The following is a 26190-nucleotide window of genomic DNA, read 5'->3' as shown; positions in this document are numbered from 1 at the left end:
AAAGTGTGCTTGAAGCCTGATTAGGTGTGATTGCTATGTTTAGATTTGTCACCAAAAGCTAGAGGGAAGAAAAGCTGGAATCTGCGCCTACCACAAAATTCTCTGCTTTCCAGATTGTACAAAGGAAAGTACAGTTGTGTACACTTACCATAAATGTACATGTTAAAGTGTATTCACTGTTGCAGTCATCACATTTGGGTTGATTCCCAAAGTTAAGGAAGGGAGAAGGAAGTTAAAGAGCATTAGGACCAGTTTTTAATCCCTGCAAGGGGCGGCCACGGTGGTGCAGCGGTTAGCGTTGCCGCCTTACAGCAAGAGGTTCTCCGGTTCGATCCTAGGCTGGGGTGCCTTCTGTGTGGAGTCTGCATGTCCTCCCTGAGGTCGCGTGGGTTCCTCCGGGTGCTCCAGTTTCCTCTCACATCCCAAAGACATGCTGTAGGTGGATCGGACACACTAAAACCGGCCCTAGGCTTGAGTGCGTGTGTGCGCCTTCTGTGGAAGGTTGAGCGCCAGGCTGGCAACTCGACACCGTAAAACACCACTGCCAATCATGAGCAGACTGTGATCCGCTGTGGCAACCCCTAACCGGGAAAAGCTGAAAGAAGAGGATAATTAATCCCTGCTGGACTGCAGTGGCAAATCCAGCTCTGGATTTAGAAAAATTAGGCAAGCGGTAATGCTTAGTAAAAGTATGTACAGAGCTCCAGGTAGCAGCTTCTAGGATGTCCCTGGTAGGGGTTCCTCTGAGAAATGCTACTGAGGTAGATGCAGCCCTAGTGGAATGTGATCTTATCCCCTGTGGGGTAGGTTTTCCATGGTCCTTGTAGCAGAAATAAATGCAATGGGCTATCCATTTGGAAATGGTTTGCTTTGAAATGGCCTTCCCCTCTGCCCCTGCAGCAAAGATAGCTAGCAGCTGCTCAGATTTTCTGATGGGCTTAATCCTGTCCAAATAGAATCTAAGTTGTCTGCGCACATGCAGAGTGTGCAGTATTGGTTCCCCTTTGTTTTGTGGATTAGGGAAAAAAGTAGGCAAATGAATGGACTGATTTAAGGCCACAGTAGACACCACCTTGAGCATAAAGGATTAGTCCTGAGGGAAACCCTGTCTGCATGGAAGATAATGAAGGGTTCCCACTGCCATGAGGGCCTTAATTCAGACACTCTTCTAGCTAAAGTGATGGCTAGAAGGAAAGCTGTTTTCCAAGAAAGGAATTTCAACTCTACTGTAGCAGCTGGCTCATGGGGGAGTGAGCTTTTCCAATACAATGTTAAGGTCCCAGGCTGAAGTGGGAGCTCTCCTGGGGGGGGGGGGGGTCTTAGGAATCGCTTTAGCAAGGGGTGAGAGAAGAGGGGTGGCTCAGTATTGTAATGTGCTGATTTGGCAGAGGCATGACTTAATTGACGAGAAGGATAGGCCCTTGTGGAGCATTTCTGTCAAGTACTGTAGAATATGAGGTAAGCTGAGCAATGTTTTGCCCATACAGAGCCTGGCTCCAGGAACATTCTTTTCCACTTTTCAGCATAAGATTTTCTAATACCAGGCCTCCTTGCCTCCAGAATGACATCTAGTACCTGCTTACTGAGGGATGCTAGAGGAGAGCTCAAGGAATTAGCCAGGCTGCAAGGTTCAGGGTTTGAAGCTGAGGGTGCCAAATCTGGCCCACCTGCTGGGACAGCAGGGAAGGGGTCTGAGGCAGGTGCCATGGTTGTAGCAGTGTCATACTGCGCAAGAGGGGGTTACCAGTGCTGGCGTGGTGAGTCTGGTGCAATCAATATTGTCCTTGGCTTCTCCTGTTTGATCTTTAGTAGAACCTTCGAGAGGAGAGGTAGAGGGGGGAAATGGCATAAACCGAGAGGCTTTCCCAGGTAAAAAACAGGGCATCCACTTTCCAAGCTTAACTGTGGGGAGTTCTGGTGCAGAATTTGTTCAACTGGTAGTTCTGAGGGGAGGCAAACAGGTCTACCTCTGGAGTCCCCCATTTATTCGTTAAGAGATTGAATATTTTTATTTCTAGTTTCCATTCGTGTGGATCCATGAGATTTCTGCTGGACATTAATGTTCACATTTTTAAGGACACAAGGAAGTCTAGGTTTATTAGTACAATCTATAGGAAACCTAAATACTCAAATTAATTTCTTCATTTTTCCAGCTGCCACCCTCACCATCAAAAGAGAGCTGTCATTAAGGGCCAGATGGTGAGGGCAGCTAGAATGGCTTCCAAAGATTTGGATTTTATTAATGAATGTGCCCTATTATAATCCATGTTTGTTAAAAGGGGGTATCCTTGTTTGGTAGCTAAAATTTCTAATGAAGTGATCTACAAGAGAGTCTGGATATTTTACACCCCTCCTGACTAAATCTTTAGAAGTATATCAAGAAGTAACTAATATGAGCCACCACACTTCCAGTTTGGTTACTCAAGATTTTCATACCAGCTTTTTATGTACATATAGTTTAGATAGTGGCTATATTAAGGATATTTTAAATAAAAACTGGATTCTAATAATAGAAGACAGTAGACTGAATAAAGTTTTGGGGGACAAACCAAAAATCTCTTATAGGAGGGGTCTTAACATTAAAGGCTTATTAGAATGTTCAAGTACTACTAATAAAAAGACCAAGATTAATGGAATGTTAAGTGTGGTGCTTGCCACCAGTGCAAGCACCTCATCACAGACAAGCAGGTTAATATTAGAAATAAGATTTATAAAATCCAGGGCAAATTTTCATGTACAACTAAAGCTGTAGTCTACTCTGCTACCTGCCAGGATTGCCCTGCGTTTTACATAGGAAAGAGAGAGGCAACTAAAGCAGCGTATTTATTAACACCAGTACGCTATTAAAAAACAGGATACTAATAATGTTTTAGTTAGGCATTTAGTTGAACACACAAATCACAATTTTAAATTTGCTGTATTACATCAGGTAATAGAAATCCTAGAGGCAGCCCATGGCAATTAGATTTAGAAATTCAAGAACTTTATTGGCACATCAGAACAGTGGCTTATGCCCCTCCGGGTCTTAATGAGTTTGTCTCCTTAAAATGTATCTTGAAATTATTAGCTTTGAGAAGATAACTTGTTTTTAAACCAACCTTATTAAAGTAAAGGGAGCTACAAGACAAATTGAATATTGATACAGTTTTAGTGGTATATTCCCATTTTTTTGCATATTAATAATTATTACTTTGCCTGCCCTTTAGGGCATTGATGGTTGACTTGTGGGTAATTATGGCTGTATATAAAATATTTGGTAACCTTGTGACAGTTATCTTTTTATAATAAGATGGTATATTTACAATGTCTTCAATATACAACTACCTGATGATAGTATGTTTCTAAATGTTTTTATGTGTTTGCAGTGATATTTACCTAATCTAACATAATTGCTATTTAATTGATCTTAATTGAAGCTAGCTGAAAGTATATAATGTGTGTTAATTGATTTCCAAAATGTCTGATGAAGGAAAAGTATTAGCTTTTCCGAAAGCACTTAGTTTATTAAATTCCGTTGGTTTTATTTACTGCCTCAGTTTTTTCGCTCGCCACTTGTGGCTTTTTAACAGTGAATTTAGTTTGCCTAGCAGGAATTGTGCTTGAAAGTGTACTTGGTAGCTCAAGGCTGTATCCCACAGTGCCATGGATAGTCTGAAGAGAGGGTACAAGTGGGTTCCCCTTTGCTTATGTACCATATTAACTATGGTATTGTTTTGTCTTCACCAACAGTTGTCCTGGAAGAATACAGTCTTTGAAGGCTGTCAGCATTTTGTACAGCTAACATTTCTTTTTGATGGATATGCAGGTGCATCGGTCTCGGTTTCCATTTGTCCTGACTGCACTGGCCTGCCATGTCAGTCGCCCATGCATAGTCTGAAAAGTCTTTTAGGGTTTGGGAGGCAGGAAGGTAGAGTGAAAGCGAGTCCCTTGTTATGTCAGCAGGCCTCTGCCCACCAGAGGAACTCTGTCTTTATACAAGGAATGATAGAAATAGTTTCCAGGTCCTGATAATGTTGACACCATACGCTTTTTAGACACCACTGGAGTTTCCTCATATGCAGTCTTGCATATGGAAATAGTATAATGCAAGAGGCTATAACCCCCAGAGCTTGCAGTATTTTCCTTGAAGATAGCTGGGGTTTTGTGGCCAATAGTTTGAAGAAGGTTGCCAAACTTGTTTCTCCAGAGTGAGGAATGCCATCTGGGAAGTTGTGTTCAAGCTTGCTCCCAGGAATACAATCTGTTGGCAAGGTACTAGATGAGATTTCTTTTCATTGATGGTGTAGCCCAGTGAGGTTAGTAGTTTCTTTAAGAATGCCAGGTGTTGTAACAGCAAGTCCTGGCTTTCTGCCTGAATCAGACAAAGCACTACACCCTCCTTGACTTCTCATAAGTATTAGACTCCAGATTGGTCCTTCCTGATCAAGTGAAAAATCAGTTCCCTTCCCTAATCTGATAAGTAAAAAAACAGTTCCCTATACTAATCTGGTATGTCCAAGGGTCAGTTTCAAGGTTACTCTCCAGTCCAGCTGGTGAATCTGGGAATTTTGAGGCAATGTTACAATTGCCTTACGTACACAGACAACCTTCTCCTCCTTCCAACAAACTAATACATGCGAGAGATGCAGTTACACAACCAAACTGGAGGCAGAGCTCTCTCAACCCAAGACGAGCACAGTCAGGAGGAAAAGGTAACCACCCACACCACAAATCCAGTCTCACACACACCTATTGCATCTGCATACCCAATACATAAATACACAAAAACATACTCTTGAGGCTCTAAAAAAAATCTACCTTAACAGCAAAGACCTCCTAAGCAGATATCCAAGCAACAGCCACCCCTCAATAACCACAAATCACATATCTCACAAAAATCAGTGTGCCTCACAGTCACAGCCCATAAGGCCAAACACACCAAATACACTTGTTATAGGGGACTCTACTGTCCGGCACACTGACGTCCCACTCACCAGACTGAAGAAGGTCACTGTAAGCTGCCCGTCTGGTGCCAGGATCCGCCACAACGCAAGCACTCAGGTCACTCCAAAGCAAGTACAAGTATGACACTGTCACTGTCCATGCTGGTGTGAATGACCTGAGATGTACCTCCCTGGACTACATGGAGACACAGAAGCTCTCTGACCATGTAGCCCAGGCTGGTATGTCCCTGACCTTGAGTAGCATCTTCCCCTCACCAAGAATGATGCCACAGTATAAAGACAAAATGATCAGTTTCAAAAATTGGCTAATGTATTGGTGTCATTCAAAGGGGATCCAGTGTCTGTCAGCGTGGGATGACATGCTTGACAAGCCACGTTGCTTCGCTAGGGACGGCTTGCACCAGTCACCCTTAGACTTTCATATACTGGCCAAGGCTCTTGCCAACCCCATAGTGCCTTTTTTAGGCAAGGCTCAAAGGACAAACCCACCTCCATAGACAACCGAAAGATAAAAAAACTTAAGGTAATGTTACTCAATGCCAGAAGTCAAAACCTCAAGATGCACGCACTCGAGAGACTCCTCAGTATGGAGAAAATAGATGTCTGTGCAGTAACAGAAACCTAGTTCAAGGCTCCTGAGAGCATCCCAGCACTACCAGGTTATAACTCATACCATGCGTTTCGGCCCAAAAACTCGGACCGAAGCACAAAAGGACGGGGAGTATCTATATTCAAAGATACCTACACCTCCAGGTTAGTGGCACTGCACGAAGCATCGGAAAAGTACAGTTTTGTACCTACCATAAATGTAGATGTTCGAAGATCCACATTGCTGCAGTCATAACCTGTGGGTAGTCCGCTGTCCTCGGTCGGCCCGAATACCAAAGTATTAGGCTGGCGTCGGTCATGGTCGCTTAGATCTGACGTCAATACGCCTTGGTACTAAAGCGCATGACCGACGTCACATCCCCAAGTCTTTCTTGCCCCAGATGTCAGAAGGCCCTAAAAAGAAAGGCCATAGCCAAAAAACAGAGAAACATCCAACCACCCATGTACAAACAATATTTACAACCCAAAACACACAACCACCCCAAACTACAGTGGGGAAGGAGGGAGGGTAAATTGGACTGCAGCAATGTGGATCTTCGAACATCTACATTTATGGTAGGTACAAAACTGTACTATGTTCTTCATCTCACATTGCTGCAGTCATAACCTGTGGGTAGAATCCCAAAGCAAAGGTAAAAAGAGGATGGCAAAATCATAAAGCATTGGGAGCTGCTAACATGCCCTGTAAAACTGCAGTGGCAAACCCAGCCCTAGATTTGGAGTAAAGAGGGAGATGGTAATGTTTAGAGAAAGTGTGCACTGAACTCCAAGTAGCTGCCTCCAAAATATCTTTAGTAGCTACACCCCTTAAAAAAGCAGAAGTGGCAGTAGCCCTAGTGGAATGAGGTCGGATTCCAGCCGGAATCTCCTTACCATGATGAGAATAACAAAAAGCAATACAATGGCCAATCCACTTAGAAATTGTTTGTTTAGAAACAGGTTTCCCCTGAGAACCCAAAGCAAAAGAAACAAACAACTGTTGAGACCGTCTGAACCCTTTAGTTCTGCTCAAATAATAACGCAACTGCCTGTGAAAATCCAAAGAATGCAACATTTTTTCCCCTTTATTTTGGGGATCAGCATAAAATGTAGGCAAATGAATAGATTGGTTCAAGGCCACATTTGAAACAACTTTACGCATAAAAGTAGGGTTAGTAATGAGGATACCCTATCCTTATGAAAAATCAGGAAGGGCTCAACTGCCATTAGAGCCTGTAATTCAGATACCCTTCTAGCAGACGTAATGGCCAACAAAAAAGCAGTCTTCCAAGACAAAAACTTCAACTCAGATGTAGCTGCAGGTTCAAAAAGGAGGTAAAGTGAGTTTTTCCAACACAAAATTGAGATCCCAGGAAGGAGTAGGAGCTCTACGTGGGGGTCTTATGTTCTTTGCCCCTCTAAGAAATTGCTTAAACAAAGGATGAGAGAATAATGGTGGGTCACAATCATAGTGAGCAGAAATGGCTGCAGCATGAACTTTTACAGAGGAGAAAGACAAACCTTTGTCTAGTAATTCTGTAAGATACTGAAGAGAAACTCAAATTAGGCACTGAAACATCAAAGCTCTTTGCTTGGCTCCAAAGAAAAAAATCTCCTCCATTTATCAGCATAAACTTTCCTTGTACTAGGCCGTCTGGCCTCTAAAATAACATCCAAAACTTGTTGAGGAAGCTGCGACCCTCCAGGGTCTAGAACAGAATATGCCAGGCTGTCAGATGCAGAGACTGTATCCTGACATTGAGGAAATGATTGCCTGCCTGGGACAAAAGGTGTGGAATTGATGGCAAAGGCCAATGAGGCTCCCGTACTAAACTCCTCAGCAGAGGGTACCAGTGCTGACGTGGCCAATCTGGAGCTATTAGAATCATGGAGGGCTTGTCCTGTCTGACCTACAAGAGCACCTTGGGAAGGAGAGGCAGAGGAGGAAAAGCATAGACGTGAAGATTGTTCCAACTGAATGATAGAGCATCCACTTTCCAAGCTTTTGGATGAAACAGCTTTGTGCAAAACTTTGGCAGCTGGAAATTTAGTGGAGAAGCGAACAGATCTATGTCTGGAGTCCCCCAAAGCACCGTCAACTGTCGAAAGACATGAGGATCCAATTTCCACTCGTGGGGATCCACCATCTGTCTGCTCAAAACATCCGCTAAGGAGTTCTGTGCTCCTGGCAGAAACCTTGCCTGAAGAGAGAGGTGCAAACAGAGCAGTCTCCCACAAAATCATAGCTTGCCTGCAAAGAGGGTACGAATGGGTTCCCCCTTGCTTGTTGATGTACCACATGACAGTTGTGTTGTCTGTTTGAATCAACACGTGTCCTGGTTGAAGTAGATCCTTGAAAGCCATCAATGCAAATTGGACTGCTAACATCTCCTTCATGTTGATATGCAAATGTTGAAGTCTGGCAGGCCACGTGTCTTGAACCCATTTTCCATTGAGGTGTGCTCCCAAAGCCTTGTCCGAGGCATCTGTCGTTAAGATCTGACTCGCCTCTGGTCGGGTCACAGAGTCCCTTGTTTAGGTGACATTCCTGAGCCCACCACAAAAACTCCTTTTGAATGCAAGGTATTATCTGAATGACAGTGTCCAAATCGTGGCAGTGTTGAGTCCATACACTTTTGAGATACCATTGTAGCTTCCTCATATGCAATTTGGCATTGGGAAGCACCAGAATACAGGATGCCATGAACCCCAAGGCTTGAAGGACTGTCCTTGCAGTCAGCCTGGACAGGAGAGACAATTGTTGGAAGTAAAGGGTAAGATTTCTTTGCTTGTCCGGGGTCAAAAACGCCATCTGAGAGGCTGTATTCAGTCTCACACCCAGAAAGCACATGTCCTGAGAGGGTACTAGACTTGACTTTATTTCGTTCACAGAATACCCTAGGCACCTTAACACTGCCATAACATACTGAAGATGGTGAAGTAGCTTGTCTTTGTCTTGAGCAAGAATCAGGCAATCGTCCAAATAAGGATAAATTTGTATTCCTCTTAACCTTAAGAAGGCTATCACTGGAGCCAGAACTTTTGTGAACACCCTGGGCGCAGTAGATAAGCCAAAGGGCAATGCAGAGAACTGATCATGTAAAGTCCCAGCCCGAAAACGCAGGAATCTCCTGCAGCTGGGCCTGAAAGGAATATGAAGATAAGCCTCCTTGAGATCCAGAGTTACCATCCAGTGATCTTTGCCTAGCAGAGGCAGAAGTTGTTGCAAAGTCAACATTTTGAATTTTGGAATGTCCAGGAATGTGTTGAGAATAGACAAATCCAGAATTGGCCTCTAAGTGTTTCCTTTCTTTGGTACAAGAAACAGGAGAGAATAAAATCCTAGGCCCACTTCTGACGGAGGGACCTGCTGGATAGCACCCATTTGTAGAAGTAAAGAAATCTGTTTGAGCGCCTCCACCTTTTGCTGAGGAGGAACGTCTGGCATGCCTTTGAAAGGGGGCAATGTGTGGAAATAAAACTTGTAGCCTCGGTTTATAATGTCCAACACCCATTTGTCCTAGGTGACTAAAAGCCAATTTTGCCTGAAAAGTGCCAACTTTCCTCCCAGAGGAGCTGCCAGACAGGAAGGATCGGGCAGCTGAAGATGCAGGTCATTGGGTCTGTTTACGAAAGGACTGGCCCCTGCCCTCACCTGTAGACTGTGCAGGGGAACTCCACGTCCTAGGCCTAAAAGAACCCTGTGCATGAGCTCTGCCCCTACCACGTCTAGATCTACCCCTAGACTGTAAATCAGAAGGGTAAGCCCATCCCTTAGTAGGCCAATTTCTGCTAAACTTAGGGGGCTGCACCTGCAAAAAATCCTTAACCGTTTGCATAGACTTAGCTTTGTCTTCCATTTTCTTCAAGACTGACTCCACAGGAGAACCAAACAAAACTTCAGACTGAAGGGGAGCATCCAAAATTCGAGCTTTAACATGCTCTGACAAGTTCTGATCCTTAAGCCATGCGTGCCTACAAATAACTGAGCCAGTGGCAGCCACCCTGGAAGAGGCCTGTAAAGCATCAAAACCACACTGCAAAGAATGCTTACCCACCTGATCAGAGGCATGAACCAAATCCTGTAATTCTTTACACTCTATGCCCTCTGCTAAAGCATCTACCTTAGATTTCAACTGACTAAGGAGAAAATTCTGGTACTTCAGCATATGAAACTGGCAATTCAAAGCCCTCATTGCAAGAGTGGAAGAGGTATACACTTTTTTACCCCACCTATCCAAAGCTCTAGAGTCTTTATCCATAGGAACTGGATTCTTTACAACAGAAGCCCTGACACCCTTAGGTCCCTGGCTAATAGTTTCTGGGTCAGCCCTAGGGCTCTTATACAAATATTTATGAGCCTCTGGCACTCTGTAATACCTGTCTGGCTTAACCGGGGCAGGAGGCAGAGTCTGGATTAAGGGAAGCCTCAGAGAAAACATCCTGAACATCCAAAATAGGAGGTATAGCCAAGGGCCTATGTTGTGGTAAAAACAAGAATTCCCTAAGCCTCTTTCGGGAATCTGAGAAATCCTGACCTTCCCATTTAAAATGTTCCCTCATAGAATGCAGTGTTTCTGAAAAAGAAAAATCCTGTGGAGGGGAAGCAGAAGGACTAGAATCCTCTGCGTCTGAATCAGAATAAGGGGGAAAATCCTGAATGTCTTCAGCCGAAGACTGAGTAATCTGAAGAATGTTCCAATCCTTCCACCTCTGGCTCCACCCTAGGCCTCTTATCTGGAGGGGGCATAGAACCTCTGATCAAGGAAATCAAATCTTCTGCCATTTTAAGCATGTGTTTTTTTAGGTACAGAACCTGCAGAACTAGGACTGACGCCAGAGGAAGACAAACCAGGCCTGGCCTTGGAAGGTACCTTAGAGACAGAGGGAGAAGGCCTAACCACCTTATGTAAAGAAGGGATTACAGCAACCTGAGAGGCCCCCCCTCAGCCTGACCCGACTCCTGAGAGGCCACATCTTGCAAAATTAAAGGTTCCCCCTGAGACTCGACTGAAACCTCGGCTGGATCCACAGATTCCACCATGGTTTCTAAAGAACCGGCGTCCGGAATGGACGACTCATCCTGCTTGGACTTTAACGATTTCTCCTTACGCTTCTTAGCGGTAGTGGGCGTCGGAGGATCCGACGGCATATTGTAATTACACCGCTTACCGAAGACAAGCCTAGCACACTCTAACCTACGTTTAATGGTGCGCTTATTAAATTAAGCACAAAAGCGACACCCGACTACGTCGTGCTCAGGCCCCAAGCAAGGAATACAGAGAGAGTGGTAATCCCTATGAGGTATCAGTTTCCCACAAGAAATACAATTATTCACTTTTTTCTGACATCCGGATTTAACTGAGGCAAGAAAAGACAAAAATATTCCCCAACGGGGTACTTAGCCCAACTTGGTTTTCGGTCTGAAACTCAGAATACGAAAATTTCAGGACGCCGAACGGCACTTGCAAACGCTGCTTCTGCTTCGGACCATGCGGCAAGAAAGACTGGGGATATGACGTCGGTCATGCGCTTTAGTACCAAGGCGTACTGACGTCAGATCTAAGCGACCATGACCGACGCCAGCCTAATACTTTGGTATTCGGGCCGACCGAGGACAGCGGACTACCCACAGGTTATGACTGCAGCAATGTGAGATGAAGAACATCCATCCATGTGCAACAGCGGGCAAAACTGCCTTTCAGTTTGTAGCCTGCTACAGAACACCCTCCCCATCACAAGAACCCCACTTAGCATTCCTGAGAACACTGGAGAATATGAAGGTCTCTCCAAACACGGTTATTGGGTGACTTCAACTACCCAAACATTGACTGGGAAAACTACTCGAGCCAAAACACCCTCGCCCAACGGTTCCTTGAATTAATAAACTAACGCAATGGAACAACTGGTCACCACTCCCACAAGAGGGAAAAACATATTGGACCTGGTCATCACCAACATGGGGACTCTGTTCCACACCAGAGGTAAACCCCTCATTGGTAAGATCAGACCATAAACAAATTTCCCTGGACATCCATATCCCGTCCCCAGCCAAGGAAATCACTGTAAAGAATTTCTCAAAAGCCAACTTTGCACTTCTCAAGACTGAGGTGGAATCCCTCAAAGCCCCTGGGCCAGAGGATAATACAGCCCAATCCGCAGAATCCTTTACAAATGCATTCTATAAGCACCTGCAGGAATGCATGGATCATGCTATCCCAAATAAAACAAAGACTCACTCCTCACTCCTCCAAAAACAGGAGACCAGTCTGGTGGACCCTGGCCATAAAGAAGCTATACAAAGAAAGGAGGAAGCTACTACATGACAGAGCAAAATCCCAAAAAGGGAAGGCATCTCTGATCAGTATTAGCAAGAAACTTCGATCCCTCATAAAATCATCAAAGGCCAGTTTTGAAAGAAAAATTGCCCTAGACGCTAAAGATAATCACAAGGCCTTCTTTAGTTATGTCAGAAACATGGGCGGAAACTCCCAGATATGCTCTGAATTGTTGCATAACGGTACAAAATATACCGAACCTACAGACATAGCTAACATCCTGGCAGATAGATTCAGCGCAAACTTCTCCTCCCCCTCCCCCCCAAAGGAGCAAACGCCTATCCCAACTGAATGTAACCTCCCTGACATCACAGATGCACAGGTGAAAGCTGCCCTCTCCAAAGCAAAAAACACAGCATCTATGGGACCGGATGGTGTCCCAGGCTGTGTCTTACACGAGCTCCAAGAAGAACTGAACCCTCACATTAAGTCACTGTTCAAACTTAGCCTTACTACAGGCTATGTACCCAAAGAAAGGCGTACAGCTACAGTGGTCCCACTCCATAAAGGTGGTGCCACAACGGACCCCGTAAACTATCGCCCCATAAGCCTGACTAGTCTGGTCTGTAAAGCTATGGAGCGTATTATCATGGAACTCAAACGAAGACATTGGGAGCCTTCAGACACTAGACCCTACCCAATTCGGCTTTAAGGGCAGATCTTGCCTCTTAAACCTAGTTGATTTCTTTGACAGTTACCAAAGCCATAGATGAGGGCAAGGTAGTCCACACAGCCTACCTGGACCTCGCAAAAGCCTTCGACACAATACCCCACACGGGCATCATAAATAAGCTTACCAGCTTAAATATCAACCCCTATATCACAAGATGGGTTGCAAACTGGCTCAGAGATAGAACCCACGTGGTCAGAATCGCAGGTGCCATGTCCAAATCCAAACTAGTTACAAGTGGCGTCCCACAGGGCTCAGTTCTGGGACCTCTCGTTCAGTATATACTTCTCTGAGGTTCAGGCTAACACGGGGGGATTGTGGCTGACAACGTTCACAGATGACTGCAAACTGGGGGCCATAATCGAATCTCCAGCGGATAAGCATCCTCCAAAAGAGTCTCACAGAGACGGATGCTTGGTGCCAGAGCCACGGCCTCAAGCTAAATGCTAAAAAGTGCATAGTCATCCCCTTTGGGAAAAACAAGGTGCCCACAAATTACCACATAGGTGGCAATCCATTAAGTATGGAAGTAATTAGAGATTTGGGGACCAACGTAGATAGTAATCTCTCCTTTGATAATCACGTTGCCAAAGTGGTTAGAAAGACCTTCTATATAGCCAACCTTATCGCGAAAGGGTTCGCATCTAGATCAAGAGAGGTCATTGTGCCCCTCTACTCGTCACTCATCAGGCCCATACTTGAATACAATGCCCCTTTTGGGATGTACCTTACCCCGACACCTGCAGCAACTGGAGACCCCAAAAGTACCTCACCAAGAGGATCATGGGTTACAAACAGATGTCTTATGCAGCTCGACTAAAGAAACTCCAGCTCTACTCAGTTGCTTACCGCCTATTCAGAGGCGATCTATGCCTGATGTACAAAGCCATGTCAAACCCAGAATTAATGGGCATGCTCCACCTCAAAAAATCCAAGTCCCTTAGAGCTACACGCTCCAGGGACCTAAACCTCAGCACAAAAATAAATGGGACATGCTGGAGGGACAGATTCATTTCCCAAAGGCTCCCCTCACTCTGGAATAGAATCCCATTTCATGTTAGACGTAGCCCCTCGCTGATCCTCAAGCGAAATTTGGACGCTTGGATGGGAAATCGCAAATTCACCCCTGGGATCTCTCCTCTGTCCCTGCTAGACAGAGGCACAGTAAACTAATCTTAAAAGGGTACCCTCTGTGACCTACTTTACAGAGGCACAGTAGGCTAATCTAATAGGGAGGCAGAAGCCAAATACACTCTGCTAGGCTTATAAATGCCCTAGGGCAGATAACCTAGTATCTACCTATGAACCTATGAACCTATGGGTAAATTTGAATATTTCTCTGCCTGCAAAATGCAGTGGCTGGAGCTAGACACTTTGTGAACACCATGGGCACAGTAGATAAGACAAAGGGAAGTGCAGAGAACTGAAAGTGCATGAAGCCCACCCTGAAACGTAGGAATTGTCTGTAGGATTCTCTTATTGGGATGTGCAAGTAAGCTTCCTTTCTGTCTAGGGTTGCCAGCCAGGCATCCTTGGCTAGCATAGGAAGAAACCGTTAAAGAGTTAGCATTTTGAATTTGGGAACCACCAGAAAGGTGTTGACAATAGAGAGGTCCAGGATAAGATGCCAGGAGTTGTCTTTTCTGGGTACCAGAAAAAGTCTTGAATAAAAACCTTGTCCCCTTTGTTCTGTTGGGACAGTTCGAATACCCCTGATACTGACGAGAGTGAGAGAATCTGCTGTTGGGCCTCCGCCCATTGATTTAGGGGTAGCTATGGCCAACCATTTGGGGTTGGTAGTGTATGAAGTGGAATCTGTATCCTTTGGAAACTATGTTCAAAACCCATTTGTCCTGGGTAATGAGTTCCCAGTTTTTTGCATGCAGAGCAAGCTTTCCTCCTAAGGGAGCTTAGCTCTGGGTGTAGTCTGAGACTGTAGCCTAGGTGGTCTGCTGTTCCTGGGTTTAGACTGAAGGCCTGGAAGGGACTGGAAAGGACCAGTTCTTTGAAGGCCAATGCCTACTGAATCTGAGAAGCTGTACTTGTAGGAAATTTTCAACAGTTTACACAGATTTAGCTTTTTCCTCCATCCTTTTGAGGACTTCTGCTTTGTTGCCAAAAATGCGGTCTTGGTTTAAGGGAGCATCCAGTAATTTAGCTTTAACATGATCTGGCAAGTTTTGTTCCTCAAGCCAAGCATGCCTTCTAAGTACAGACCTAGTGACAGCAGTCCTGCAAGATGCTTCTAAAGTGTCAAAACCACATTGTAAAGTATGTTTAACAACTTGTTCTGCAGAATGCATTAAATCCTGCAACTCTTAGTGTTCAGCACAGTCAGGAATCAGCATAATTTTCTGTTTTAGTCGTCCCATAATATGCTGCTGATACTTTAACATATGAAACTGTCAGTTTAAAGCCCTAATGGCCAAAGTAGCAGAAGTGCATACCTTCTTACCCCATTTGTCCAAGGCTCTAGAATCTCTATCAGAAGGGGTGGGATTTTTAGCAGCAGTAGCCTTAATGCCTTTTGGTCCTTGGGAAATTATCTCTGGATCCGCAGAAGAACTCTTGGAGGAACTTTGAGAGTCAGGTTACTCTGTACCACCTGTTAGGTTTTCTGGGAGATGGAGGTAAAGTGTCAGGGGTAAGGCTAGATTCCAAGAAAGCATCATCTACAATATCCAGAACAGGAGAGATAGCTAAAGGCCTGTGTTGAGGGAGTAAGAATTCCCCAAGTCTCTTTTTGAAGTCACAGTAATCCTGGCCTTCCCAGCAGAAATGCTTTCTAAAAGTATACAAGGTTTCACCAAAACAAAAATCTTCTGGAGGGAATGCAGATGGAATGGAATCCTCTGCATAAGAATCCTCATAAGTAGATAAGGGCAAATCCTAGTAATCAGAAGGAGCAGAAATATCACATTCCTGATCAGAATAATCAGAAAGAAAATCAGTTGTAGGTATCAGAGTGGGAAGGCTGGCTTCCCCTAATTAAGGCAATAAGGTCTTCAGCCATTCTAAGCATGTTTTTTTTTTAGGCATATGGGCCTGAGCCTGCGGTTTGGTTGTCTGTTTGCTAGGCATAGTGCGAGATTTTGGCCTGGATGAAAATGGTGGTGTCTGTTTAATATGAATGTCTGTAGGTCTGAATACACCCTCAGAAGCCGTTGCTTGCACAGCGGCTCCGGATCCATTCAAGGTAGAGACATCCGCAAGTTCCATAGTCAAAGAAGCATCTCACAGCATACCTGACTCCGAATGGGTCTCAGTAGAGGCCTGCGAATTTGAAGTAGCAGGCATCAGGTGCTGCAAAAGCGCCTCACTGAGTACCTAGCGTCCAATGGCGGACTGGTGACTAGCGGAAGCATCGACAGTTTTGGACCTATGCGGTCTCTGATTTTATCCTTACCTTTTTGGAACATTGGTAGTCGAATGGCAAAATGAAGACATTTCGGAGTACACAGAAAGAGTTCAAAAGTAATTAGCTGCAAAAATAGCCCGACGACGAATAGTTTGGGTGTTGAACAAGACAAAACCAACAATGAGGGACATCTTGGTCTGGGCGTAAACAAGGGAAGCAGTAAGAAAGAAAATCTAAGAGATTTGCTTTCCATAGGTAAGAAAATTAACTTTTACTGACATTTGTTAGAGGAAGAAAAAGGACCCCCTAAGGGGTACTTAGCTTTTTTGAAGACTTCGGGCTGAAACTCGAAAACGAAAATTTCAGGAGTCGGCCGACCGGCACTTGCCAAATGTTTCTGCTTCGGGCACCGCATGGCAAAAATGACTCATGTAATGGTGTCGACTACATGTTTTATACCCCTGATGTCAAGGAAGAAGTGACAGCATCCAACGCAGAAATCCGAAGACTCTGGTATTCAGGACGGCTGAGGGCTACCTGCAAGCAGATAACCCAAATGTGATGACTGCAACAGTGAAACACGAAGAACATCAGCTGGTCTAAAGTACGTTGAGGACATGTTACTGTATGAACTGAGTCATCAACTGGAGCTTCAACATGAACAGACTGTAGGAGCCAATATAAGCCTTTAGGCATTGTGCAGAGCAGAAGAGTGTGAAATAAGGCTGGTTAGTGTAGATTGTCATCTTCATGGCCAAAGCTGTCCCAATTCGTCCAATGATCCCAGGGTCCTCAATGCAATGTATAAAATACTGGAGAAAGCAATTATAAACTTAATGGGCTTACAAAAATGAACAAAACCTTTTCATAACTTCATGAAAGTCATCTGTAACACATGGCAATATCCACAAGATTTCCTTGACTGCTCCATACACATTGCAATCTACTTTACGGATGGAATACTGAAAATTTTGAACTAGCAATTCAGTGAAGGCCATGAGAGACCCACCACCTCGTTTTCCTAAATTACAAATTACTGCATTGGAAATTATAAAACACTACAATACAGAAACACTGGAAACAAACCAAAAACATTATAGAGAATGATATCCATCATACAAGATTCACAGATTACCAGCAGTTCAAAAATGCAGGCAAGAAAAGCAGATATTGTAGTCCATGAAAAAAGACAAAAAGTAGCACTGATAATTGAAATTGCTTCACCAGTGATTACAGTGTCTTAACATACAGAGACAGTCATAAAATACCAGGATTTTCAGAGAGAAACAAGAATGTGGAAGGATAGCCATACAGTTCCAACAATTATACGAGCAATGGGTCATATACAAATTTACAGTTATACTTAGATATGCTACCAATACATGTAACCCCTTATGAATTACAGGAGGTGGGAATTCTGGGCACGTCATGGCTGCCAAGAAGAGCACTTGTCACACACAGACCGAAATAATTTTATGACCTCATAAATTGTAACTAGACTTCAAAACAATCCATTCCAATCATGGTATTTTGAAAAATTAAATACAGAACATGGAGATTTTTTGAACCAACAGCTTTTCTGCATGGTCGAACAGACACTAATAGGGTCATTCCAGTTAAGGTCAAGGGGGACCCAAACTCATACTCACTTTTCTAAGTAAAAGACAGTGCTACACTGAAGGACACAACATACAGTCACTAATTTGGTATTAAAGAAAAAAGATTTGGAGGTCCAATGGCTGCTCCCAGTTGCAAAGAGAGAATTTGCATGCTAACCCTATGACAAGGGTAAATCCTTTGCACAACTCCCAATGGCAGGACTAAGTAGTCATACCCATGGCAGCCAGTTCTGTAACATACTGTAGATGGACAAAACTGTATCTACAGCACAGATACTCAAGGAACAGTTAGCAAATTCGACATCTCAAAAGCTGGCAGGGAGGTACAGCCATGTCCATCTTGACAGAGGGGTTTAACTAGACTCTCCCTGTGATCTAGGAGTAGATGTAGTCCATAGAGAGGAGCAGACTCTGATAATTACACATACACAGGGGAGGGGGATACAAAGAGGCAGGTTATAATTGACACAAACCTCAAGTGAAAGCAATCAACAGCATGACCTTGCAGAACATCTTAAAGTTATACAATGGCATCAGTCTTAGAAAGGAGATAGCTGGGGGAAAACAGGAGAACCTGGTAGACCCATCAATGGATTGGGGCAATGGAGTAGCTGGAAATAACATGGACTTGGAACAAAAAAAAATAGAGTCATGCCTATGGCCATAAGTTTATTAGGCAAAAGAATGTTATTCAGACACTGCAATCTGCTTACCAGAGGAATTTGTTACTTAAGCCCATACTTTAAAGCATTGGGAAAAACTTTATATCCTCCATCCAGCATCACAAGGTTACTAACAAATATAGACTGAAAACATATCTGAATCACCACCCTGTACGTCAATGGAGAACCAAAAGAAAAATTGAGAAGCCATCCACATATACTGTCACATACAGCAGTCCCAACTATTGGTCAGAATAAGGGAGGGGAGAGACACTGAATTTGTCTTAGCACCTGCTGGTACAAACATTGCACATCATTACACAAACATGGCTGGAAAGGCCACAAAAGTACCTCACAAAGAGGATTACTGGCCTCAAACAAATGCCCTACACGGACTGTCTCAAAAAACTCCAACTTTACTCAGTAGCATATCGCCTACTCCCAGGTGATCTCTGCCAAACATATAAAGCTGTGTCAAACCCACAGCTGTTGGACATGCTACACCTAAAGAAATCCCAATCCCTCCAAGCTACAGGCTCTAGGGACCTAAACCTTGTCACTACAGTAAAACAGGACATGTTGGAGGGATAGATTCCGGTTCTAGAGACTTCCCATACTGTGGAACAGGCTACCCATTAATGTCAAGCAAAGTTCTTCATTAGCACTCTTCAAGAAAAATTTTGACGAGTGGATGGGAAATAGGAAATACACCCCAGGGATCACTTCTCTGTGTCTGCTCAACAGTGGCACAGAAAAATAACTTTCTTGGGTGGCGTAAGCCAGGGAACCTTGCTGGCTAGGCTTACATAGGCCCTTGGGCTGATAGCCTAGTACCTACCTATAAACCTATCACATTAGTATCTAGCAGTAGAACTTAAAGATCTAGTACAAAATGTAAAGTAAATAACTTCAGATGACCACAACAGCTATCCCAAGCAGATCTGCTACTCATTAATTTCCAATACCAGCACTATTTTCATTTATTCTTTCCATTTTTACTACTCAGTTGAAAAAAAAAAATTACACCAAACAAATGTCTTTCAATAATATTCCTGAAACATAAAGCATGATACACATTAGAAAAACAATTACTTTTGAAAATATGGCACTGACTTATCACAGCATACTACATTAGGAATTACTGCAAAAAACTAACTTCACCTCCTGAATTTAAAAAAAAAAAAAAAAAAAAAAAGTGTGTTATACCTCCTCAAAAATCAAAGCTGCAAAATATTTGCGTAATGGGGGGTGGGGTGAATCAGGAAAACTGGAAAATCAAGCAAATACTGATCCATGCAGCTCTCTCTCCACATATATCTGTGTGCTCATATGTATATGACTACATTGTGTTCTCATAAAGAGATAAATGTTCAAATGCATGTATTTTGCATAAACATCTTCAATGCTCTCATGTAATCAAGTACGCAAATAAAAACATGCCCATTACACAGTCTGTTAAATGCTGCTTGTATTGTATAACATAAAACTCATACCGGACTAAGAGGGCTTCCCAATGCCAAGCTCCTCTGCTGGGCAATGTATCGAATAAGGCAATTGGTCTCTGGAGATCCCCGCAAACCTATAGTGGAACGTCGTCTTAGCTTGTGCAAGGAAGCAGGAGACTTCCCTACAACAGAAGGATGTTAAAAGCTTTTAAGTTAAAAAAACAAGCAAACCAAAGGATTCAGTAAAAATTTAGTAATGCAGCTAAGAAAACACAAAATAGTTGGTTGACATGCAAATAGTCTTTGAAAGTTAACCATAATTTATAGATAACTAAAGCAGTATACCCAGAGACTTTGTTGCATGAGTAACCATTAGAAGAACACTTCAAAGGACAGCTTTGTCAGAACAAGAACAGTTGTGTTAGGAGCTTAACAAATTGTAAATGATAGTTTCCATTCTCTGCTACAGTCCATCTATGGGAAGATCCTACTGGCTAATAACCCAAAGGACAGCCCGACTTCCACAACTGCACTTCCAGCACTGCCTTCGGCTGAACCCCCATACCCCCTGAAGTCAGTGTATTGACTGTATAACAGCAGCAGTTGATACCATCTTCAGATCCTTCTTGCCCTGGCTAAGCCAGGAGCTTTGCCAGGTGTTAAATCCAAATGCCCCCCCAATCTCCCACCTCCAGAAGAGGAAGATTAAGAAAGGTGCCCTAGCAGTGATATGAGAGACTATGGATGACTAAGATAGGAAGAGGAGGATTAATCTCAACCTAAAGATAACCAAATAAGATCCTCTGTATATAATAAAAAAATTTAAAAAAAAATTACTCTGCCATATAGAAAAACACACTTTCAAATTGTACAATGTGGGGGGCTGTGCCCCCCACTTGCCCCTAACTAAATATATAAACTCTAAGATTGCACTACAGTGGGGAAAAGAGCAAATCCCCAATAAGAGTAATTTCTTTTCCCTGTGAAAAAATTTGCTGACTTGGCTGTTTGGGTTTTTGACAAGTTGATAGGTCTATGTCAATTAAGACGTGTACGGCAAAAAAGAAGTTATGTACTCACCATAACGTTCCATCTGAGTAAGTAAACTTCATTTGTCAGCAACCTGTGGGTTTCGGATCCGACATGTATCAGAGCCGGCAGCATACCAAGCAAAAAGATCTGAGCTCCAAGCTCCCCTCCCCCTACCCACACTACACTGCAACCTCATTCCAATCCTCAGATCGAGTTTGCCACTCCACACGTGACATCCAACAAACTAAAACCTGAGACCCCTGAACCAAGGACAAACATCAAGCTTGTGAACTCCGAACATGGAGCTCAGCAGAAATAACTGCCAAGGTCGAAGATAGGGAGGGAGGGAGGGATGGTTGCTGACAAATGAAGTTTACCTACTCAGATGGAAAGTTATGGTGAGTATATAACTTCTTTATCTGTAGTAGTTAACTTCATTTGATCAGCAACCTGTGGGACAGAGTCCCCAACTACCCAAAATCTTGGGGGGCCCTTAAAGGAGGATATTCCGGAGCACTGCAGAGCCAAAGGAAGGTCTTCCTCTAAAGCTCTTCCTCTAGACACCAAATCCAGTTTATGAGTAATAAAGGTGTGAGAGGACACACAGGTAGCCGCTGAGCAAATGTCATCCAGGGAAACTCTAGACCAGAATGCAGCAGACATTGCCATAGAACGCATAGAATGAGCATGAACTCCTACTGGTTCTGGTAAACCAAGCTCTTTATATGCTTGCAGAATACAAAGGGAAATCCACCTAGTGAGTCACCTTTGAAACCGGTTTCCCCAAAAAAGGCTTAGCAAAGGAAACAAAAAGTTGATCAGACTTATGAAAGACCACCGTCCTGTGCGAATAAAAACGTAACTGCCTGTGAACATCCAGCAAATTAAGTGTGTATTCCCCTTTGTTCTGAAAATTAGGGAAAAAACAGGCAAATTAAGACTAATTAATGCTCGTCGCAGAAGCAACTTTAGGGAGAAAAGACGGATTAGTCCTGAAAGACACCCTATCCTTATGAAACACTAGATATAGGGGTTTTATACAAAGAGCGTGAAGCTCCGACACTCTCCTGGCTGAGGTGATAGCTACCAGAAACGCAGTCTTCCATGACAAGAATTTTAAGTTAACTGATGCCGAGGGCCCGAAAGGAGGTGCAACTAAGGCCTGAAGAACCGAAGTCAGATCCCACGGCAGGCACAGATCCTTAATAGGTCTCAGAAGAAAAGTGCCTTTTAAAAAGGTCTTACAAATTCTGGAAGCATCAAGAGAGCCTAAATGTTCCCCTACATGGAAATGGGAAACAGCCGACAGCTGGACCTTCACTGTGGAAGAGCTGGCTCTTTGCTGGAAGATATGAGACAAAGTCTAATACCGCTGGGATCTGAGCAGTTAAAGGATCCAGATTTCTCTATGAAGCCCAAATGGAGAAACGTCTCCATTTGCTACAGTAAATTTTCCTAGTAGAGGATTTATGTGCCACAACCAAGATGGATTTAAAAGGGGAAGAGATACCGGGAGTCCTAGCAACTAGTGGAACTGGAGCAGCATAGCTTCGAGTTGCTGTCCAGATTCAGAGGAAGCATTCCCGAGGGATGATGAATCAGATCCAGAACGGGATCTAAGATCCAGGGTGGAGCTATGAGATGAGACCATAGGCAGGGAAACCAGACTTGAGGCCAGAATGGGGCTATAAGAATAATTCCCCAACCGACAAGCTTTCTGTAAGAATTTTGTCATGAGCGGGAGCAGGGGATACGCATTAAGACGACCGGGTGGCCAAGCATGAAGAGGAACATCTCTGTGGGCTTCCCACGTCTGGGGGATTAGAGTGAAAAACTTGCTGCACTTCGCATTGGATGGCAATGTGACGAGACTGCAGCAAGGCTGACCCCACTTGAGGAAGACCTGTTCCGCTACAAGGGTTCAGAGACCACTCGTAGGAAAGGATAGTTCTGCTCAATTCGTCTGCCAAGATGTTGGACCGACGCGGAATGTGCGTTGCTATCAGAAAGCAGTTGGTGGAGATCACCCATTCCCAAACTCTCATGGCTTCTCGACAAAGGAGATAAGACTTGATTCCCCCAGTTTGTTGATATATCAGACCACTGGCATTGTCAGAGTGGATCGCAATAGTTCCTAGAGGAAGATAAGCATGAAGGGCCTGCAACGCTAAAAGGACCACTCATCTCTAGAACATTTATATGCAGAAGGGTCTCGCTTTGAGTCCACGTGCCTTGGACAGTCCTGCCCGAACAGTGCCCCCACCCAACCCTAGGCGGGAGGCATCCGTGGTTACAGTGGCTTGGGGTGCAACAAAGGGACATCCCTCCTGCAAATCCCAGGATCATACCAACCACGAGAGAATTTCTGCACACTCTGCTCAGAGGGCTCGGAAAATCTAGAGGTTGATGTAGTATCGACCACTGAACTTGCAACGTCCACTGTAAAACTCTCATATGCAGACGAGCGCAAGGGATCAGGTTGACGGCTGCTGCCATGGACCCTAAGGCTCCCAGGACTAATTCTGCTGGGGGTGCAGGGGACTGCAGAAGTGCTAACACATGAAGTGCCAGGCTGTGTAGTCCGTCTGGAGTCAAAAATGCCCTGGCCTGAAGAGAATCTATTCTCGCCCCTATGAAGTCTAACACTTTAACAGGTTGTAGGGAAGACTTCTGAGATTTATAGTGATCCCCAGCTGAAGTGATATCCGGAGAAAGAAATCTCTGGCTAGTAAGAGTAGATGCCTGGTGGGAGCGGTGAGGAGCCAGTCATCCAGGAACGGGAAGACCTGAATGCCCTGAAGTCTCAGGTGGGCTGCTACAACTGCCATGACCTTAGTGAACACCCTGGGGGCTGTAGTAAGACAAAAGGGAGGACCCTGAATTGATGATGACTGGCCCCTAGCCGAAAGCAGAGGAACCTCCTGGATCACCTGTCCATCAGGATATGGAAGTATGCATCCCTGAGGTCTACAGAGTACAATCAGTCTTCCTCCCGCAAGAAGGGCAGGATGGACTGAAGCGTGACCATCTGGAACTTTTCCTTGGCGATGAACAGGTTCATTACAGACAGGTCAAGAATCTGCCTTAGGTCCCCCCCAGTCTTTTTTGGCACCAAAAAGAACCTGGAATAAATGCCTGACCCAGACTGGTCTGGGGGGCACCTGCTGGATGGCTCTTTTTCTAGCAGCTTTTGTATTTCCAAAGCCGCGGCCTCCCTCTGAGCGAGTGGGACGTCCGGGAGGCACCTTGTGTAAGGGGAAGAGAATAGCCTCTGGATATTATTTGAAGCACCCAGCAATCTGTCATGATGGACTCCCATTGGGCTAGGTGCATCGAAAAACACCCGCTGACTGCCTTCAGAGAGGAGCAGTCGGGCAACCCCTCAGGGTTGCTGCACAGGTCGATCAGAAAATGGTTCCCATGACCCAAAGTTCTTCGCCCCCCCCCCCTCTGCCTCCGGGCCAGCATCCACCTAGTCTCCCTCTGCCTCTGGGGGAGAAGGAGTCCTGAGCATTCCAGGACTGCTGAGATTTCCAGAACCATAGCTTCCTTTGCCCTCGCTGGTTCCAGGAAAAGGACCTTTGAAAGTTAGAGAAGCGGATCCCGCTGGCTGACAGCATTTTCCAGTTTTTCTCACTCTGAACAAGGGTATCGGACAGTCTTCCCGAACAGGGTCGAACCGTCAAAGGGTGCGTTAGCGAAGGACACCTTGAAGGGTTCCGAGAAATCGCAAAGACTGAGCCAGGCGTGATGCCTCAAGGTAATACCGGACCCGCTAGCCCTAGCGTCTCCCTCGGTGGTGCGAGAGAGTAGACGCATGTACATATTGGACACAGACTTGAGTGGCCATGAGCAGAGAAGGTCAGTTTATCCTCGGCCAACATGGACTCCAGGGGAGAGACTGTATACTCTCACAAGGTCCCGCTGCAGTCGAATTACATGACCCAAGTAATTCAGCACCCTTATAGTAAAGGTAGCTGAAGCAAAAGTCCGCTTTCCAAGATGGTCCATTGCCCTGGACTACTCCTCTGGGGGGTGGACCGAGGAACTTTCCTGGGGGAATTTTTTGTGGCCACCGCCACCATGGCATCAACCAGGGAACCTTTGCTCCAAAAAGCTCAATCTGCCCCAGGGGCTCAATATTGTCGGGCCTTTTGGGTATTGGCTCCAGTGTCTGGTTCCTTCCAAGCTCTGGTGGTAAGATCCACCAGAGGGTCGGCGGGTGGGTGGGTGGTTGGGGACACCCAAGAGGTAGATGGACCTGTGTCGAACGCCTCCAGGAATACAGACTCATCAGAGGAAGGTTTTTGGGTGGAGAACCCCCCCCCCCCCCGACAAAGGATTTCCATTACGTCTCGGAAGACGACGTCTTCGGGGGGGTGATTTGGGTGAACCTTCCCCTTCCTCCAAGTTGGTATCCTCAGTGAGAGACTTCGGGGGGGGGGGTCCAAGTGCCTCCTTTTACACAGGGGTTTGCGAGGAACCTCCTCGGGTGGACTCCCCAGGGAAGGCTCACAAATGGTTTCGGCTGACTGAGGCGCAATAGACACAGGCTGTCCCTGGGTAAAATGGATGACTGAAGATAAACCCAACTGCAAGGGGGCAGGGATGGACCCAGAGTAAAGAGTGAGGGGTCTCTATCCTTCGGTGTTCATTGTAGAGAGGGTTCTCTCTGAAGGAGAACCGGCTTCCCTGAAACTGGTGGTGAGGGTAGCTATCTTTTTCCTTTTCTGTTTGTCTGTCTCCTCTGTTTCTTTTTCATTCTCTCTTTTTTGGCCTCTCTCTCCCTGTGGCAAGGTTGGAGGGTGAGTCCTGGACAGGGGAGGAGGGGCGGAAGGCTGGACAGCCACAGCCGTGGCTGGAGAAGCTGTGGAAGAAGCAGCAGAAGTTGATTCCGCAGGTAGAAGACCTGCCAGAATCAACTTGTTCCTGCGATCCCACAGGGCTTGGGGTGAAGGCCTCGCAGATTTTGCAGTCAGATGACAAATCAGGCACCCCAAGCAAACTACACACAGAATGTGACCATGGGCTGACAACAGCTTGTGGCCACACTCTATGCATTTAGAAAAAGTCACTTTCTGACAAATGCACACACTCTATGGGCGGGAAGGGGGGGCCTACAGACTCAGACAGACTCAGACAGACTCAGACAGACTCAGACAGACTCAGACAGACTCAGACAGACTCAGACAGACTCAGACAGACTCAGACAGACTCAGACAGACTCAGACAGACTCAGACAGACTCAGACAGACTCAGACAGACTCAGACAGACTCAGACAGACTCAGACAGACTCAGACAGACTCAGACAGACTCAGACAGACTCAGACAGACTCAGACAGACTCAGACAGACTCAGACAGACTCAGACAGACTCAGACAGACTCAGACAGACTCAGACAGACTCAGACAGACTCAGACAGACTCAGACAGACTCAGACAGACTCAGACAGACTCAGACAGACTCAGACAGACTCAGACAGACTCAGACAGACTCAGACAGACTCAGACAGACTCAGACAGACTCAGACAGAC

General features: G+C 45.0%; 1 protein-coding gene across 1 annotated transcript in view; it reads right to left on the bottom strand.

Annotated features, from left to right (window-relative positions):
* Positions 1–26190, bottom strand: part of CDCA2 (cell division cycle associated 2) — a 1716206-nt gene that overhangs the window by 1335162 nt on the left and 354854 nt on the right. The window contains exon 4 of the mRNA XM_044083154.1: positions 19672–19805. Coding sequence (XP_043939089.1) covers positions 19672–19805 — 134 coding nt within the window. The remainder of the gene's footprint in view (positions 1–19671; positions 19806–26190) is intronic.

This window comes from Protopterus annectens, chromosome 9.part0 (genome assembly GCF_019279795.1).
Source record: "Protopterus annectens isolate FY-2018-M chromosome 9.part0, PAN1.0, whole genome shotgun sequence".
NCBI lineage: Eukaryota > Metazoa > Chordata > Ceratodontiformes > Protopteridae > Protopterus > Protopterus annectens.
This window is presented reverse-complemented; position numbering and strand designations above follow the sequence as displayed.